Here is a 21,368-nt window from a genome sequence, read left to right as displayed (position 1 = left end):
ATAAAACACTATACATGAAAACACTTAAATAACAGACAAATCCAAATGCCTAACGCAAGCGAGCTGCGTTCCAGACCAGTTCAGCTCGATGGTGTATAATGTCCCAGACACCACCTGTAGTCCCATTTAGCAGCTTAATAGCAACCGTCTTTTTAAAGAAGCGTAACCGATTCCAAAAAATCAAGAGTGAGATGTAGCTAATGTGTTTTATGTCGTAGAATAAAACGTGAAGGTATCTTGAGTTTGATGTAGTCACAAACCTTATTTAAGCGATTTAACCGAAATCCCATTCCCATAGGGAACAGGAACTGCTAAAATGCTAACTCGCTTCCGTGTTTTTGCATACAAATTGACATAATAGTTCCTCCACTTTATAGGGCTGCCACGATTCATCAATATAACCGAATGAATCAGTCGACATCCATATTTTTATCATTTTTTAAATATTATTTTACTTTTTAAATAGGGCTGAACAATATTGAAAAAATCTTGCAATATTTTTTATTCTGCGATATACAGTTGAAATCAGAATTATTAGCCCCCTAATTAATTTTTTTCCACAATTTTTGTTTAACGGAGAGCAGATGTTTTTTAACACATTTCTAAACATAATTGTTTTAATAATTCATTTCTAATAACTGATTTATTTTATCTTTGCCATGATGACCGTACATAATGCTTTACTAGATATTTTTCAAGACACTTCTATGCAGCTTAAAGTGACATTTAAAGGGTAATAAGGCAAGTTATTGTATAACGATGGTTGGTTTTGTAGACTACCGAAAAAAAATATAGCTTAAAAAAATTAAAATTTTAATTAAATTAAAATGGTTCATAAAATAATTTTAAAAAATTTAAAATTCTAGTCTAAATAAAACAATTAAGACTATCTCCAGAAGAAAAAATATTATCAGACATACTGTGAAAATTTCCTTGCTCAAAGATGCTTTGGGAAATATTTAAAAAATAGAAAAAAAAAATTAAAAGGGAGGCTAATAATTCTGCCTTCGACTGTATATTGCAATATGAATCCATTTTCCCTAAATGAGTTGAATAACCATTTGGAAAGAATGTATAATTTTAGATTGATTGGGGTTGTTCTGTATAGGGGTGCATACAATTTAATAAACAATCTACAAGTGTCGATAAGTTCAATAAAGAAAAAACATGAAAGTTAAATTAACAACGTTTTATGGTTTCCGAGGAGTAAAACTGTATTCTGGTATAGAGCAATTAAATTTTCATTCATTTATTTTATTTTCGACTTAGTCCCTTTATTTAATACGGGTAATACTAAGAATTAAAAGATTTTTTTTATATGAGCAAAAAAAAGTCTATCCAGTGCAGCACTAAGCAATACACATTGCACAGTGTCCCAATCTGCTAAATATTCCACTCTATGGAAATTCCACTCATGTACCTGTACCTATTCATGTAGAATCGCATTTAAATCGGTAAAGGTAGAAGCACGCGTAACCTTTTCAACATGGTTTTGGACACAATATGTGAATAGCACAAACAGACTTAATCCGAGCACTAAGCACTAATCTATAATAGATACGTAACTACAAGTTACAACACAAAATTTTCTTGTCGGCTTAGTCTCTTTATTAATCCGGGTTCGCCACAGCGGAATGAACCGCCAACTTATCCAGCAAGTTTTTACGCAGCGGATGCCCGACAGCACTACCTACTGCACCACTGCCTCACCCAACTTGGTAGTTAATTGAAATTAAAAATCACAAACGCTACTGAGCAAAGCTGTTATAGTCACATCTTATCAGCGAAGTATGTTTGTGATCAGTAGTAAATCTCCAAAAACCAGAGGACGCTCTCATGTGAAAACTCCAAATACCCACTAAGAAACCAAGGCTTTTATCCCTTTTTACAACCTGTAACTATTTGGTATGTCCACCTTTAACAGCTTTCTAGATGTGCTACTGTGAAAGATGTCGGTTCGTATTTCCTGAGAACTTTAACACTTACGTTCTCATATTACTGACAATGATACAGAAGTAATTTAGCATCTTCTGTGAAGGAATGTGATTGTCAGTGTTTGGACGTTCAGCAGTGAAAAATGAAACCACATTGAACTGAACTTCAACTCTGAAAACTGGACTGACACAGTTTCAGTTTACTAGAACTTCTATGTTAAGCTGCTTTGACACAATCTACATTGTAAAATTGCTAGATAAATGAAGATGAATGGAATTATGTGACATTGACAGTAAAAAAAAATCATTTAAACCTCTTTATGATGGCTCAATTCTATGGTTTACAGAGCATAATGATGACTTTGTAGATATTTCATGTTGTAGAAGAATTTTGTCTACCACTGTATATGCTATGTGCGATTTTAATGTGTTACTTTCAAACAAAGTGGTTATTCTATTGGCTTGCTTTTTTATGCGTGATTGATTAAAGTCTTACTTACTCCAGGGCCATTATATCGAAGTTGATATTTAGCCTCACCATGTTGGTGTTTCGAAACATCTCATTTTTTCACAAGATGGGTAGTTAGCCTAACGCTCACCCCCACAACCTGGAGAACCAGAACATACACACATACACTACGGACAATTTAGCTTACCCAATTCCCCTTGAAAACCCACACGACCAGAGGAAGAACATGCAAACTCCACACAGAAACGCCAACTGACCCAGCCAGGGCTCGAATCAGTGACCTTCTTGCTTTAAGGCGACAGTGATACCCACTGTCTGAATAAAGTCCTACAAATCTTAAAATTATTGAATAAAATAATGAATAATGATAACATTTTTAGTTTCAGTTGTCAGCCAAGTATCCCTAAATGATACCAATGCATTTTTCAATGACTTTACCATGTTAGCAATAATGTTAGCAAATTGAGCGCAAAATAATTTCAACAAAAGGACACAACTGCTGCAGAAGAACACCTTGAAGAAAAATGTTTTGGTCAGTTTAGTCAGCTTTTTTCCTTGAGCAGGGAAAAGCTCTGAGGAGAAGCATAATCTGGTATTCTCTTTGCCCTTTGTACACATCGTCCGAAATGTGCACCCCTGCCAACATCTTAAATGACCACTTTTGAATTGTTTGGTGAACTAACCCTGCATATTACAGTGCACCCTACGAATTAGCCTCTGTTGTTTATTTTCCCACCCAGGTCGTATCTAATACATCCCTGGATCGATTTCAGAAAAAGAATCACGCCAATGCCATGAGAATGTCCCGCTGGCCCGCGCCCGTCCCAGCTAACGTCATCAGGACAGCTCGGGCTCCCCGATTAGAATGACTGGCCCAGGTGCTAGACCTGGCGCGCTTGTCAACAGACAGCGCGGGGAAAGGTCAGAAAGCGATGCTGCGCGCGGGACACGCTTCTCGGGAATGGAGAGGACTCTTGTGAAAGCTCCAGCCAGGTGTTTGCATTGTTGCTAGGCTATGAGGGGATTTGAAGAATACATTTGACCATAATGGGATGAGATGCAATGATTACAAACATACAGGAAACCCTTGCAATCTGACAGGAGATCAAAACAGTGTACGTTACAACAGCTGTTCTGAGAAACCTCATTTTCTTACATAATTAAAACCTGAGAGCTGGCAATTGTACCACAGTTAAACCTGAGGATATACAGTGGGGGAAATTAGTGTTCAACACGTCACCATTTTTCTATATTATAAAGGTGCTGTTGACTTGGCATTTTCACCGGATGTTGAAAACAAGCAAAGAAATCCATATATGAAAAGAAAACAAATCTAATTAGTTTACAAATGAAGTTGTGTGTAATAAAATTAAATGGCACAGGAAAAAAAGTATTGAACACGTGAAGAAGGGAAGGTGTAAAAAGGCAGTGAAAGCCCAGACGGCAGCTGAAATCTTTCAGTAGTTATTCAGCAACCTTCTGCCCTTCATCAGTGTAAACTAGTAAGAGATGGGTCAGTATAAGATTCTGACTGGTATGATAACCTTGGATAAAAAAATATAAAAAATAACGACTTCAAGGTATTGTTTTTTACTCTAAAATCTATATTTTTTTAAATGTCTGGGTAAAAAAATAAAACCCCCTTTGAGCACAATATATTTCATTTTGAGAAACATTAAAGTATTTTGGAAAAGTAAACAACCCATGCACAGGATGTCAACATGACGTCAGGTTGATGTAACATCGAGGGGACGTTGCATTTTTGTTTGGAATTGAGAATCAAGTTGACATCAGAACACAACGTCAGGCTGACGTCAGTGTCCAACATCCAACCTAAAATCAACCAAATATCAACATCTAATGATGTTACAGCTTGACTATCTATCAGACATTGGATTTTGGTTGCCATACCTGATGAATAAATGTCAGTATTTGATGTCAATATGACGGTGGTTTAAGATGTTGGCTCATAGTATGATTTAGGTCACTTTCCAACACCACCTAAAAATCAATCAAATATCAATATCATTTTTATGATTAACATTGTCCTTAGATGCTGGCTAGACATTGAAATTTGGTCACCCAACCTCACGACCTACAGCTAATATGATAGTGATTTGATGCTTCGAAAAAGTTGCAGACACCTTTACAGAAATCAAAATGCTTTTTTTGGACGCAAAATTATTTTAACAGCCAGTTATTCCTTACACCGATTAAGCACCTTGAATAGGCATAGGCTACTATAATAAAGAAAATCCACTCTTAAAGTAAAACTAAATAAATTGTTAAATACTCTTGACACATGATAGTGTAAAGCAGGGGTCACTAGTCTTGGTCTTGGAGGGCCGGTATCCCTGCAGGGTTTAGCTCCAACCTCAACATATCTACCTGGGTTTTCAAGTATACACTCAAAAAAATGAATTTTGGCTTTAGTTGGTCCAAAGAATTTAACTATGTTTAAATTAAACAATTCACTTATGTTTGTGTATTAAAAATAAAAGTGTTGAGTTGGAAAAAATTAGAAAAAGTAAGTTTTCACATTTATACAGCTCGCTTAATTACCATGAATGAAAGGGAGTTGTGTTGCTTTTGCAGTACTGCATTTTGGTCAGTAGATGGAGTAATATCTGCACATGCGCAGTTTCAAAACAACACAGGAAGTAAGAAGATTCAAACCACAACGATCACTCTCAAGCTCGGCGCCATATTATGGGAATCAAAAGATGAAGATTACAGTACAAATTGAGAACGTGCACAAAGCTTTGCCCAATGTGGACACACAGGTGAGATTTTTTTTTACTTTTTATGTATTTATATTGAGGCTGTGACAACATTTGAGTCATTAATGTACTCCCTTGTTATACTTTGTTGTGTTTGTGTATAGTATTGTTGTGAAATTGCCATGTTCCCTGAGTCTTTTTCACATTAATGACAGATAAATTTGTAGTTTTTTTGCATTCCTTTAAAATTTTATACTTTGTGTATATTAACTCCCCCAAAATAAAGTTGCAAACGTTGGTAGTAAGGAATAGTCATGTTAGAATAGTCTAAGCTTTTCACTCATCATAGCACACGTGCTGCTGATAATCTGACAATAAAAGTGATTTGATTTTTGATTTGATTTGATAGTCTCTATTTTAAATGAGTGTCAAGTTGTTTGTCAAGTTTGAATGCCAGTTTTGATAACTTACATAATAATAATTAAAAGGTGGTGTTGGCACATTTTTATTATACAAGCCTGTTAACTTAAAAAAAAAAAAACTTGACAAGCATATGTGACACTTAAATAGGATGACATCTAGCATGATGACATATTTAATGTAAGCTTATTTGTTAGGTCATCTAACACATTTAAACTTTTAAGTTTAGTAGTTTGCAGTGTTTTTTTTATTTTTATTATTATAAATATATTATTCTAAATTGTATATATTTATATTATTATATTTTATTATTACAAATCTTTGCTCACTCGCATTTATTTTCTTCCTCACAGGTTTACAGCTCAACCTCTAAAATCCCATATCTGGCTGAGGAGACTGTGGATCATCCAGGTACTATGCCTTTAGATCCCTATACACACATTAAAATGATGTACAGTAAAAATTACTAGTAATTTTAACTACTAATTATTTAGTAAATTACTAATTGTCACTTCATGTCATTTAGAACATCACCAGTGGGAAAAAAAGGTGTGAATGCATCCTCAAAGCTAAGTGAGGAAGTACATGGTAAGCTATTTAAATTTTTTTTTTTAAACATTTTGTATTTTCAAGTTAAACCAATTCCTCCTTTCACCTTTGATCTGTTGGTAAATGTTTATTTTTTTATCTGACATTTTTAGGATGCTGGGCATGATGAAGCACAAACCTTGATGTGCAACACCACCTTATGAATCTACAGTAGTTACATTAACATTTAGCAGACTCTTTTGAAGAACCTTACAATTGAGGAGACATTCAGCAAATCAACAAGAAGAGGCAGTACACCCAAGATGTGCTAATTATACAAAGAATGTTAAGAATTAAGAATGCTTTTACATGTGGTTTGTCAAGCCCACTCACCTGTGTGAAGCAGACTTCATGCACAATTTTGTTTTTTTATTTTTTGTGTTTGTTTTTTTAGATATAAGGAGTGGTTGTAAGAAAGTGTCTGGTGCAAATGTCAGAGATGAATGTGTGTAGCTATTGCATGTTCTATGATGGTTGTTCTAATTTATGGTGTAATGCTGATCGTGTTACTTTGCTTTAAAATGTTAATCTTTATTTGAACAACTGAAGTGTTATCTGCTTTTTCAGTGTAAAGAAGGTACAGTATAGTTTACAAAAGAAGACTTAATTTTTCTAAGTATATTTTTGTTAATCATTTGAAGGCAGAATATTATTTTTAAATGTTTTTTGTAATATATGAAAAGTATCATTTTGAAAAGTGTATTTTATGATGCTTTTGTAAGCATATTTTTGTAAATAATTTATTGTTTTATAACTTTATACTTGTATTACTATTATTTTAATAGTATTAATATTTTAAATTATTGTAATAAGTGAAGATACAGATAAAGACCATTTTTAGATTTTGATAATCATTTGATTGCTGGAAAATGTGTAAAATTGTAAAAATGCTATTGAATAAACTCAATGAAACGGAAACAGTTTTTTTATTTGGTTAAACATAACAATATCAATTTTAGAATAATTGAACTTAAATAACTACATTGAATAAAGCTTAATTATAAATGTTACGTTGTTTGAACTAAACAACATTACATTACCTTTATGTAACTAACTTAAGTTTACTAAAATTAATATTCTTTCTTAAAGGTAACTTAACTCGGTTACGTGGAACCAGTGGACAAAAAAAAGTTAATTAACGCCAACATATCATTTTTTTGAGTGTACCTAGTAAGTCCTTGATTAGCTTCTTCAGGTGTGTTTGATTAAGGTAGGAACTAAAATCTGCAGAACACCGACCCCTCCAGGAACAAGTTTGGTGAACCCTGGTACAAGGCCTGCAGCCCACAACAAAGATGGAAAGTAATTGCGTATCATATTTAACAAACCAAAACTTATGAATTTTATGTAATTTTTCTCAAATGAATAAATGAATATTAATCAGGGGGTGTCATTACATTTCTGTGCCGTCAATCAGTCATTGTGTCGCTGATCATGATTTCGCAGATCAATAGATCAGTCCTTCACAACACACTCAGAGATCTCAGATCAGTTCATCCAAACATTTTAAATCTACTTCGTGAACTTGTTTGAAGAACCAAATTAGCCAGAGATCAGTTTTCAAGATTAAAAGATCCAGGATCTGCTAAATCATCTTAGATCATTTAACCTCTTAAGGCCGAAGGTGTTTTTTTACATGCATTTTTTTTTTCTCTTCGCTATTTAGGCTTATTGGAACATAATTAGAATAAAAATCGAAGTATCATCTTTTGATATGATGTACTTTTAGAGGCAAACGATGTCCATATATGTGGTCCAATTTTAATGCATATTTAACATAGAAAATAGGATGTGGGGCATTTCATATGCTGCAAAACAGTTGCAGGATGACACTGTATGTCTGTAACAAAATATAAAACATTCAAAGTATTTTAAATAGCCGCTTAAGAGCTCAAATGCGCTGTCCACATACGTGGATACTTAAGCCCTAGGAGGTTATGCGGGATACGAAGAACAGACCCCAGGGTGGACATTTCAGTATTACAAGGATCTAAAACATTGCCAAGGAAACTCTCAAATGCTTTCAGAGAAAGAAAAATCAAGCTGTGGAACGGCCCAGCCAATCAACTGACTCGCATTCTTGTCGGCTTAGTCCCTTTATTAATCCGGGGTCGCCACAGCGGAATGAACCGCCAACTTATTCAGCAAGTTTTACGCAGCGGATGCCCTTCCAGCCCTTCCACCCATATCTGGGAAACATCCACAGCCTACCCAATTCACCTGTACCACATGTCTTTGGACTGTGGGGGAAACCGGAGCACCCGGAGGAAACCCAGGCGAGGGCAGGGAGAACATGCAAACTCCACACAGAAAAGCCAACTGAGCCGAGGTTCGAACTAGTGACCCAGCGACCTTCTTGCTGTGAGGCAACAGCACTACCTACTGCGCCACTGCCTCGCCTCGCATCCAATAGAAAATAGAAAAATAGCAATCAGTTTGGATAGACGAAAGCCACAGAACCATCAAGATTTTTACACTGATGAAGACTGTGAAAAAAATAAAAAAAATAAAAAATAAAAATTACATCTGAACAATGCATGTGACTTCATTCTCCATTTGAGAGGCAAAAATGATGACTTGTTGATTATGTATTTCCCCCAGTGTAACTCGCAAATGATTAATAAAAAAAGAAAGGTAGCAGTGAGAGCTAGCAGAAAGCTAACATCACAGTCTGCTATTTGCAATTCAAATAAATGGTCGGCAGTAAAGAGATTATGATGGTACAAATACAGTAGCAAGCCAGCGTTATTATCATTGTGGGAAGTGGCCGAGATGCAAATGGCTCATGAAATGTACTGTTTATGCAGCACCAGTGCAGAGGTGAAGGGGTTTCATTCACTGTGTGCAAAACTAGCCTCCGGCATCAGCACTAGCAAAAAGGCAGCACTTTTATCAAGATATTCACTGTATAAATCAGAAAGAAAACACAGAACCGAGCAAATAAAACTGATGGCGAACATTTGGCTTTTTGTGAAATCGTTCTTCTGAGAAAAAGTGGAAGGAGTCCTATTTTTGTGACAGCATTGTGACATGAAACATCCTCCATTGTAAAAAAAAAAAAAAGGCATCTGCTTAACTTCAAGAATCAACCCAGCACATGACTACATCCTGTCAATGTTCAAAAGAGGGGAAAAAAAACGTGAAGAGGGTAGAAGGAAGTAAACAAGCTCTCAATCAAATGTTAAAGCTGTGATCAGAGTAGTGAAAAGTACTTAAAATTTTGCTGATAATCGTCTCCTGCCTATAATGTGTTGCTACAAACAGCACAGCTCACTTTTAAAGGGATAATTCATCCAGATATTGAAATCTGCCCTGGTTTACTCATAGTCCACTTGTTTCAAATCTGTTTGAGTTTCTTTATTCTGTTGAACACAAAGGAAGATATACTGATGAATGGTGAGGGGGGAAACAGCCATTGGCCTTTATAGTTTCAGTTGGGTCTTTTTCCAACCAGGGTTTCTGCAGATTTCTCCAGGTCAAATTGAAGACATTTCAAGACCTTTTTAAGGTCATTATGAGTGAAATTTGAGATGTACTGTATGCATGCAGGGCTAAAAATTAAGCAGGGTTCCCATTCTTTCATGAACAGCAGTCAATGACTTTTTAATGTACCAATATTTTCAAATAAAGCATATTCAGGGTTTCTGCATGTTTCATCAAATCAAATTTAAGACTGTTTAAGACCCTTTTAAAACCCTTATGAATTAAATTTTAGATGTATACATGCAGGGCCAAACATTAGGCAGGTTTCCCATTCTTTAGCAATTAAAGACTTTTTAATGTACCAATATTTTCATAAAAATCACATTCAGGGTTTCTGCGGGTTTAATCAAGTCGAATTTAAGATTTTTTAAGACCCTTTTAAGACCATTATGAATGAAATTTTAGACTTATACAAGGCTTAACACTAATGATCATTTCTAATAGCCTGATTGGGCCAATGGATTCTCTTTTGCTTGCAATCAAATGTAATTATTTCTCAGCGATATACTTTAATGTGTCAAAACAAGAAAACTGTAGCTGTATACACATTTTTTAACATCGATTTCAAACATCATTTTGACAAAAATGACAAGTTTAGCATAGTTAAAAGTATATTTATTGTGGAGACAATTACCTAAATAATCAACAATATTTATTTGTTGGCTTTTAGTTCAAACTGATTGACTATAACTTCTATTCAACCTAATGCATTTCTGTAATAAATCCTTAAGTTTCATGCCAATTTATAGATATTATGTCTACCCCCCTCCCCCCTTACCTCTGTAAAGAGTTTTTGTACGAATGGAAGATAAAGATAAGGGATATATTGCACTATTATTATCATCATGAGGAACTGTGTAATTGCTGTTAATTTTCTTTGGCTAGCAATTAGGGAATTAATGTGAATGAATTACTGTAAATTATTTTTGACAGCAATTGTACATTGTAAATTGTAAAAAAAAAAAAACTTAAATATTTAAAAAGAGGTTTTATATAGGTGGGTTGTTGGTGATTTGATGGATGTCGGCCTGATTGTGTGGCTTTACTTGGGCAGAGGAAAATTAAGACCTGTTAAAAAATGATTTAAGACACAACAAAATATTTCAGTGAATGAGACTTTTTAAGGCTTAAAATTTAGTTCTTGAAATTTAAGACATTTAAAGACTTTTTAAGACCTCGCGAATACCCTGACATTTCAAATGTAGTGCCATGAAACTCCTAACTGTGTTTAACATTTCACGTACACTTAATATTTACATTAAAAAGTCAGAGTAATGATTATTTTATTATTGTGTATATCAGGGCTATTCAACTGACGGCCCACATGCCGAACCTGGCCCCCGAGGCAATTTGTTCCAGCCCTCCAAATAGTGTGACCAAGACATCCAAAATAAATTTAGTTCAGTCGAAAAACGGCCGCTATAGTTATGAAGGGACATGCGTTTGTTCAATACAGCACGAGCTGCAGTTGAAGGCTCCGCAGAGAGTGAGGCACCTGACATTAAACGAGTGGCGCAGCAGGCGAAAATATTTGAATATGTTTGTAGAAAAGGCTTTTTGTACAATGCACTGATATCGTTAATAGGGATGCAATGATTAGCCGATTTCACTATTAACTGCGCTTTAATTCATTGCGATTAATTAATCGTAAAGGCTTCTCAACGCGTTTCTGTTGCACGGAACAAAACTGCTGCAACTAAATAAAGTTATTCCAACTGTGTGCTAGTTTAAAGTTCCGAGCTTATTCTGAGGCTAATACGCACACTGGATTAACTACAGCAGCAGGCCATTCACATATTGTGTCTTTTTTCCGCATGCAAGTTCGTTATTTCCAATGGAGACGTGCGCTTATTGGGAGCGGTACAAGCACGGCTCACACGTGGACCGACACACTCGCGCCCTTCAGGCGCACACAGTACAAATGATCTCACGCTGTAGGGGTGAGAGTTGTGCGTGGCTTTCAGCGCAACGTTAACTTAAGATACATTAGACGAATTATTACAAATTATTAAAATAATTATGTATGTATGAATGCAGATAATAACAACAGTTCATTTAAATTCTTTATAAAGCTTAAATTAACATTATAAAAATATTTATTTTTATTTATTCATTGTTCTGTCGTTTATTTTCATTGTAAAATTATCACTCATGTTTAAATGAAAAACTTTTTATTTATTTTTAAGCCCCAAGAGCGAAAGGGACTAATGTTTGTTTTTTATTAATATTTTGAGCTGTATTTGGTTACTGAGCACCAATAAACAACATTTTAAAATATAAGCTGTTTTCTTGTGATTTTCTAAACTAGTAGTGTTTTGAATTTAATAAATGCATAATAATCATGATAACCTTGAAACCATTATTCTTCAGACTATATAATCGTACAACCAAAATGTATAATCACTGCATCCCTAATTGTTATACAGTTTAAAACACAACATACAAATGTGTCTGAATGTAGACGAAGCCTTTACTTGAGCAATACACTGCTTTTGTTGAGCTTTGAAATACAGCATTTGAATATGTTTGTAAAAAAAAAAGCCACATTGTACAATACACTGATGTTATGTAGTTTCAAAACACACCAAATTTTACCATTTTAATGTAGAAAAAGTCAACGTTGGTGTCTTAAGGAGCGAAAATACAGCATACGGGCTTTTATTTTGCTGTTGTGTCATCACTTATATTGCAAGCCATATCTCTCCGTCCCCACATTTGGGATGCTTTTCATGAACTGGCCCCCATGACGAACTGAATAGCCCTGGTGTATATAAAGAGCGAAATGGTGGCTCTGTCGTCTAACAGCAAGAAGGTCGCTTGTTCAAGTCCCGGCTGGGTCAGTGGGCATTTCTGTGTGAGTTTGCATGTTCTCCCCGTGTTAGTGTCTAATCAGTGTCTCTTCACTCCACCAGGTGTGTAATGAGCGCACTGACGCCATTGTCCTGTATATGTCGCTATATAAATACACGTTACATTACAACACAGACAACATATACAATTATTTAAATAACTTTCAACAGTGTTTTATGAAAATTCCAAGGGTTTTCTTTAAAATGATCCCAAACTTTTGCTTTTACACATCTCTGCAAGTGAATTTGCTGCAGGCGGAAACCCCAAAATACTGTAGCACTTGACTTTGTTATTGTAATGAAGATTATTAAACCATATTGCTTATAAAACGATTAAATTAGCTATTATAATATAAGTTATGATTATAGTTTTGTTAAAGGTTTTATTAAGATTGATTGTTGGTGATTGGGTGGTTGTTGTTAACTTTACAAGGACACAAAAAAATTAAGACGCATTTAAAATGATTTAAACCAACACAATAGTTCAGTAAATTTAAGACCTTTTAAGACCTAACATTTTGTTTCTGAAATTTAAGACATTTTAAGGCATAGCAGAAACCCTGTCCAACATTCTTCAGTTTATTTTCCTTTCTGTTCAACTGAAGAAAGAAATTCTAAAGTATATAACCACCCCAGTGTGAGTAAATGAGGATAAAATTGCTATTTCTTGTGGAACCAAACATAAATCACTTCAGAAAAAAGCTATTTTAAATGTTCAACAAGGTCAATTTGTTTGATCAATTATAAGTGCACTTGACACTGATAGGTTTGTTCCAAATAAAGCAAACTTTATTTAGATTCTTCCGTCAGTGTGGTTCAGCTGAAAAAGTATAAGCGCTGCCATCTGAACTCCAGTGCACACCAAACAAGCAAACCCATCTGCTTTCAAATGAACTTTGGTACAGTTTAAATCTATGCGAAATCGAAATGTCTTCATTTAATGTTTATTGTGCTAATGCACAATGTTATTCTTTAGTCAACCCACTAAAAAAAAGTAAATGTTTTGGTGATCTTCAGTCAAAGTCTGACCATTTGCAAGTCTGCAAGCAGTAAGTTTGACAGTTTTTGCCACAACATTCTTAACCACGCCACTTTTTAACAATGATGAGGGAAAGATGACAAAAAAAATGCACCCCCTACCCAATATTCTGTTTCAATGTGAAATAGAATAAAAGTCTCTGCAACTTCAGGTTTTTGGATACCTAAAAACATACATGCAATATAGACAGCTAAATGATCTTAATGAAAAAGATTTGGCATTAATAAGGACAAAATGCCTCAAGCACACCTATTTTTGTCACCATATGGGGTTTTAGAATAAGGTAGTTACAAGAACACAGTTATAGGAACTAATCAATAGTGCACCCTGCAAAATAAATGCACTACCTACTCAATATTCTGTTTAAGTTTAAAGTAGGGTTATCCCGATACTGGAATTCGGTACCAAACAATACTGAAAAAAACGTCCGTTTTCCACTCACATTTGAATGCTGTTGTGCAGATTCTTAAACAGCGCTGATTTGCCATTGTGTTTACATGTTCAACAGCGCACAAATATTTGAGAGAAATGTCATGTCATTTTCATCTGTTTATCAGGGACGGGTCGTGGGGCAGCAGTCTTAGGAGAAAACTCCAGGCTTCCCTCTCCCCAGACACTTCCTCCAGGTACTCCTGGGAGATCCAGAGGCGTTACCAGGCCAGCCGGGAGACATAGTCCCTCCAGTGTGTCCTGGGTCTTCCCCGAAGCCTCCTCCGAGTGGGACATGCCTGGAACACCTTCCAGGAGGCATCTGAAACAGATGACTTCTCTCGATGTGGAGGAACAGCGGCTCTACTCCAAGTTCCTCCAGGAACTTCGAGACAGAGTTTCTCATTCTATCTATAAAGGTAAGCCTTGCCACCCAGCAAACGAAACTTATTTTAACTGCTTGTATCTGAGATCTTGTCCTTTCAGTCATGACCCAAAGCTCATGACTATAGGTGAGAGTAGGAACGTAGGAACCTTTCAGCTTAGCTCCTTCTTTACCACAACGGACCGGTACATTGAGCGCAATACTGCTGCTGCTGCAACAATCAGCCTGTCAATCTCACATTCCATCCTTTCCTCACTTGTAAACAAAACCCCAAAATACTTGAAATTCTCCAACCTGGAGATGGCAAACCAACTGTTTCCGGCGGAGCACCATGGCCTCGTACTTGGAGTTGCAGATTCTCCTCCCGGCCGCGTCACATTAGGCAAGAAACCACCACAGTGCATGCTGAAGGTCCATGTTCGATGAAGCCAGCGGAACAACATCATCTGCGAATAACAGATGAAATCCTGTGGTCCCCAAACTGGACCCCCTCCAGCCCAAGGCTGCACTTTGAAATTCCTTACATAAAATTTATAAACAGACTTGGCGACAATGGGCAACCCTGCTGGAGTCCAACATGCACTGGAAACAAGTTTGACTTATTGGCGGCAATGTGAACCAAACTCCTACTCTGTTCATACAGGGGCCTCTGACCCCATATTCCCATAGCACCCTCCACAGAATGCCAAGAGGGACAAAGTTGAATGCCTTCTCCAAGTCCACAAAACACATGTGGACTGGTTGGGCATACTCCGTGAACCCTCGAGCACCCTGGTGAGGGTATAGAGCTGTTTTAGTGTGCCACGACCTAGACGAAAATTGCATTGTTCCTCATTGGATCCTAGGTTCAACCATCAACTGAATCTTTCTCTCCAGTACCCTGGCATAGACTTTCCCAGGGAGGCTGCTAAGTGTGATACTCCTATAGTTGCAGAAAATGGACGTTTTTAAAATTTCAGTATTGATTGGTACCGAATTCCAGTATTGTGACAACCCTAGTTTGAAGTACATCAACATGCTGAAATAAAAGTCTCAGCAACTTCCAGTACAGGCAGACTTTAAATATAACATACATGCACTATGGACAGCTAAGGGGTCGATTACACCAAGCGCACTTGGCACCAAGTTCTAAAAACGCGAGGCGCACAATAATGCCTGACGTTAGGTGTCCAAAAGACTGACGTAAATCGTTTTTCCTATCAGAGTTGATTTTTTTTAATTGCAAGTGAACAGCGTGTGATGGCAAAAACGCAGGTGGCAGCAGGAAGCGCAGGTGGTAACAACTTCTTTACAGAAGAACCCCATAATTTATTTTGTGCAAATGGTATTGTTTTACACGCACATGCATTTAAAAAAAAAAATCCAATATTAGATTTGGTTAAAATATGCACTTGCTTTCCAAATTAATCGAAATATATGTAAATGGCACATAATAGGGCTTGCGCTTCCTTTACAAATATTATTGGGAACATTACATATTCTATTCTAAAACATAAAACCACTTACAAAAGATAAAACCTATTCTAATACCATATATAAAACAAATAAATAAAAAATGTGGCTATTTATTAAGAAATGAAATTTAATATTATTTATTAGGAAATGAAAAAAATAGTATTTTAATAATAATATTAATAATGATGATGATAATGATTATTATTATTCAGTAGAAATTGTAGAATATTATAATTTTTTTTTTGCTGTTTTTTTAAGTCTACTTTTACAATTTGACACATGCAAACCAATGCAGACACGTTAACCAACAAGCCAATGTCGTATACAGTACAGATACTTAATAATTTCCCATTTTAAACCATTTTCCTAGTTGAATTCGCATCACTAGAAACTCTGAATTATTGTTTGCCAACTGATAACAATATCAAGCACTGCATTCAGCAAAAATCAACAACTTCAATATAGAAAACACCCATAATCGAAGCTGTATTTTCTCTTTGTGCCATGCATTTTGTGATAATGTCGGGGGAATGTAGATGTATCGGACTAAAATCACCTTGCTGACAACTTGCAGTGCTACATATTATTGCCGCTGAGAAAAGAACACACAACGCAACAGGCAACCTAATGCCAAATAGTGCTAATGCCAAAAATAGTTTTCTAAATGTTTATATCTTAAAACTGTTTTAAAATATGGAGGCAGTGTGCTGGGATGGATCCAACACAGAGTTTGTTCCCACAAAATGGCATTCCTAAAACTGAAATCTTTCCCGAGGCATCAGGGTCACGTTAGCGAACATACCTGAATATATGTACGTTCATCAACAGTTCTAGTAACTGTGAAAAGCCCCTACAATCATGATGTTGCTGCAAATTGCAATCAGGGGAGCAGATTTAACCAATAAGCAAGATAAGCGGCTGTTTAGGGCCCCAGGAAATCTCAGAGCCCCCAAATAAATAATTAGAAGTATAAAAAGTATACCTATAAATTATATATAACATCATTTTCTATCATTTTTGTATGATGAGTGTGTAAAAAAATTTAAGTTTAATGTATCCCCCACCCTCAATCATGGAGAAGTCCAGCAGTCAAATAAGGTAAAGATTTAGTTAAAAAAAAAAAAAAAAGTTTAAACTTTTTAGTCGGGAATTGACTTTAAGACAACAAATCATTTAAAAACATTTTACAAGATGCTTTACATGCTGTTATTATTATTTTGCATTAAGACAAAATGTAGAAAAGGAGTGATCTAGTGACATAAGAAAAGAAAAAAAACAGCAAAATAAATCCATTAAAAATAAAATAAAGTACAAAAGGTACTTTAGAACTTTTGGGCCCCATGGCTGGAATTGCTTAGAGCCCCCAAATCACTAAATTCGCCCCTAATTGCAATTGTAAACATGTTTCTTTGGGATCTTTGCTGCCCAAATTTACAATTCCACTGCAAGTGCTTTTCAAAAATGTTTTTAGGTAGAATTCAAAATGACTTACTGCTGCATGTTGATGGACTAAAACCTAAATTATAAATACATTCTTTAAATAAAATGTAGTTTAAAGTAACACAAAATTAGTACTCAGACATGCTAGTGTTAAATGTCCTCTTAAAAAAGGAAGAAACAATGTTGAGCAATCATGCAGTGACTAAACTGAAGCCATATATGAAATAACAGCTTTCAAAATATGAAAAAGTCCAAAGTATATATGAGTCTTACAGAGTTTAACTTTTTTTGTGTGCAGTTTTACTCAAAAACAATCTTTTAGTGTTCCATACATTTTGGTCAGACCAGCAGTGGTGTAAAGTAACAAATTACAAACACTCAAACTACAGTAATTAAGTAGTTTTTCTCAGAAATTGTCATTTACCAAGTAGTTTTAAAATGTGTACTTTTACTTTCCCTTGAGTACATTTACAGTGCTGTATTGGTACTTTTACTTCACTACTTTCCTTCAAACTGCAGTCACTACACTACACTATTTTTTCCTGCCTATGGGGATTAGAAAAATCCGTCCTGTGATTCCTGTCCAATCAAATTGCACATAGAAAGTAAATCGCATCATACAGAACTACCAAAGACCAAAATGACCTTAAGCATCCAGCAGAAACAAATGTCAAATTGACATTGTACCCCAACGTCGTGGTGACGTTGCATCTTGTTTGGAACTGAAAATCGAGTTGACATCAAAACCCAACGTCAGGCCGATGTCAATGTCCAACAACCAAGCTAAAATCAACCAAATATTAATGTTACATTACAGCTTGACGTTGGGTGGACGTAACTACAATGACGTCTATCAGACATTGGTTTTGGTTGCCATACCTGACAAATAAATGTCAATATTTAATGTCAATATAATGTTGGTTAAAAATGTTGGCTCCACGTTATATTTTAGCCACCAACACAACCTAATATTAACCAAACATCAACCTCATTTGATGTCTATATTGAAAATCAAAATAACTTCGTCCTTAGATGCTGGCTAGCTATTGAATTATGGTCCCCTAACATCATGACCTAACTTAATATTAACATCTTACGATGTTGAGTGCCTGCTGAGAAATAACTTGATGCACTACAGAATGTTACGTTTACACACATCCACAAATTGCATGTAAACGCATCAGCTTTTTACAGTGCAATACTCGCTACTCACTTTTAACATTTAAAATGGCTGTTTTACTCATACGCTGAGTAATATTTACAACAGATACTTTTACTCTACTTGAACTACATTTTAGGCAAGTAATGGTACTTTTACTTGAGTATGATTTTCAGTACTCTTTCTCTCACTGCTGACCAGTATACTGTATAAATGTAGCTGCCCAGGTGTGCAGAACAAGAATGCTCGAACACAGACTAGAGGGAAAAAAGCAGCAGGATTCCCTCATGTTTGAGGAAAACACCTGCAGAATACAACGACAATTAAAACAAACTGCCTTCAAAACAACATTTTGAAACATGATGTTACGCGCCCGGCCACATACGCAGGTAGTTCACCATTTAAGCAACACTGTCAAAACCATAGGGTCGGTTAATTCAAACGGTTGAGTTAATTCAAGCGCTTATCTCGAGCACACAGACACTAACGACTGTTGTCAATACATAACACTACAGACAGCAGTGTTTATCGCTTCTCCTTTACACACAAAACCTGTCCGTTCACAGAAACGTCGTAGAATCCAAGCAGGGTTTTGACAGAAACGGATTTGTTTATTCTCTTTTCTTTTACGTCTGACAGGTCTTGCTCAAGGTTAGGAACACAACAGAACAGACGGCGATAAACACACCGTGATCAATGTGTAACACTCAGTTTGATCCGGTGTTTCGTAAATAATTAAGAAACACAAAGCGAGCATTTATTGCATTGCATTGCTCTTGTCTTTTTGGCCTAACTTCCTTTGGGGGAATCCCCACCGTTTTGAGACGCAAAGCACGGCGATTGAGGATCGCAGCTGTCAAAAGTGACAACAATCCGGCGGGCTGTCATGTCTTACCTTCTCTCGCCTTCAACAGAACAGTGTTGGCCACGATATTCTCGAGCTCCATGTTTCCTGGGTTGCAGGCAGGCACCGCAGGCCCAACCTCGTCGCCGGGTTGGCAGTGTATGTGTGTGTGTGTATGTGTCCTCCCCCGCTCCCCCCCACGGCGGAATATTATTAACCCTGAATGACTCTCCTCTCTGCCGTTTTGCTCCTCCGATTCCCCGCCCAGAAGCTTCGGGTTTACGTCGATGGCAGAGCCTACTATGGTAAAGCCTGCGCTTATGAATATTAATGAGACATGCTGACGTTGCTTGGTAACCAGCCCAGAGCGTCTCGCTTGAACGGTCTATAACGGTCCAGTCGTGGCTCATGAATATTTATAAAGCAAGTCTGACGTGTGCGAAGGGCTTCTCATTAATATGTATACTTATACATATTCCCTTCTCCTTTTAAATCAATTTCAGTTGGCTTTTTAAATACTAATTTGTTTTCGTATGAATTTAATATTAATTTATTTTATTTTTTGGAAACACTTTGTAAATGTTATTAATTTTGGTTCCGATTTAAATGCTTATTATTAATTTGTCAAATAGTCATCAAATAGTTGTCAATAAAATAGTTTGTAATTTCTCATTGAGTCTGTGCATTTACATGTGTTAATGTGTGTAAATGTATATTTATTCCGTTTTTAACTTGATTTCACTAATATTATTGTGATACAAAAGTTGTAATATTATTCATATGATTTATATACAATACCATTTGAAAAGTAATATTTTCTGTCTTTTAGTAGATAAATTATATGAGAGACTTGCTTTGTTTACCAATGGACCAGTGGATCTAATTGGATTTGCATTGTAAACATTAAATAAACTTCAAGAAAGTATTATTTTTTATTTCATATTTTAAGTTGTCAGTTATGATACTATGATACTTTTTTACAAAATTTTCCATAAAAATAGCAAAAAAAATGTTTGCAGATTCTGTCTGGCCCTAGTTGTAGGTATAGATTGTGGGGTTCAAGTGAAGTGTGCTGCTTGTTTGTTTGTTTGTTTGTTTGTTTAGCTGTACTGTATGTTTGTTATGATGTGTTGTAATTTGCTTGATTTGTGTATCTCTTAGGGACCCCCTCGAAAATAAGATGGTTCACCTCAAGGGGATCTCCCATTTAATACAATTCTAATTCAAATTTAAATATGAAAGCAAATAAACAGTTCGTCATCAGCTATGTGTTAATGTTGATAAGCACAAATTAAAAAAAAAACTGCCTTCGAATTAAGTTTGTTTGTGTGTGTCTGTACATAGCAAGTTGCAAACCACAACACCTTGGCAGATCCTAATATCCTGATAAACTAAACTCTAATAATAACAATAATGAGAATTATTGAAATGTTTTCATTATATATATATATATATATATATATATATATATATATATATATATATATATATATATATATATATATATATATATATATATATAATGACAACATTAAAATAAAAAAACAGTTACAGTTGAAGACAGATTTATTAGCCCCTTGAATTATTTGCCTCTCTGTTAAAGGAGAGAAGATTTTTTTTATCACATTTCTAACCATAATAGTTTTAATAACTCAGTTCTAATAACTGATTTATTTTATAATTAATAATATTTAGGATGATTTTATACAGCTTATACATTAGACATTAAAAGGCTTAACTGGGTTTATTTAGTTAAGGCAGGTTAGGGTAATTAGGCAAGTTATTGTATAACAATTTGTTCTGTTACATTTTTTTAAACTGCTTTTTTTCATGTAGAAATAAAACAAATAAGACTTTCTCTTGAAGAAAAAAATATTATCAGGCATACTGTGAAAATGTCCTTGCTCTGTTAAACATTATTTGGGAAATATTTAAAAAATAAAATAAAAATCAATGGGGAGCTAATAATTCTGACTTCAAATGGATTTGCGCGTTAATGTCACGTGATGTCACTCCATCCTTCGCCATAGTAGTTTCGTAATTTCCTACTTCAGTTTGTTACCGGTCGCAACCATGTAGAAGAATTGTACATAGAAGATTGCACGTGTTATATAAAGATACTGTGTATCAACATTCCCCATGGGATGTTTAATG

The 21,368-nt window shown here is 35.4% G+C and overlaps 1 protein-coding gene across 1 annotated transcript in view; it reads right to left on the bottom strand.

Moving 5' to 3' along the window:
• Positions 1 to 19,433, bottom strand: part of grk6 (G protein-coupled receptor kinase 6) — a 119,421-nt gene extending 99,988 nt beyond the window's left edge. Inside the window, 1 exon segment of the mRNA NM_001446857.1 lies at positions 19,266 to 19,433. Coding sequence (NP_001433786.1) covers positions 19,266 to 19,317 — 52 coding nt within the window. The 5' untranslated portion in view covers positions 19,318 to 19,433.
• Positions 19,434 to 21,368: the final 1,935 nt, after the last annotated feature.

The sequence above is a fragment of the Danio rerio genome, chromosome 21 (assembly GCF_052040795.2).
Source record: "Danio rerio strain M-AB ecotype USA chromosome 21, GRCz13ab, whole genome shotgun sequence".
In the NCBI taxonomy this organism is placed as follows: Eukaryota; Metazoa; Chordata; class Actinopteri; order Cypriniformes; family Danionidae; genus Danio; species Danio rerio.
Note: the sequence above shows the minus strand (reverse complement) of the source record. Positions and strands in the feature narration are given on the sequence as shown.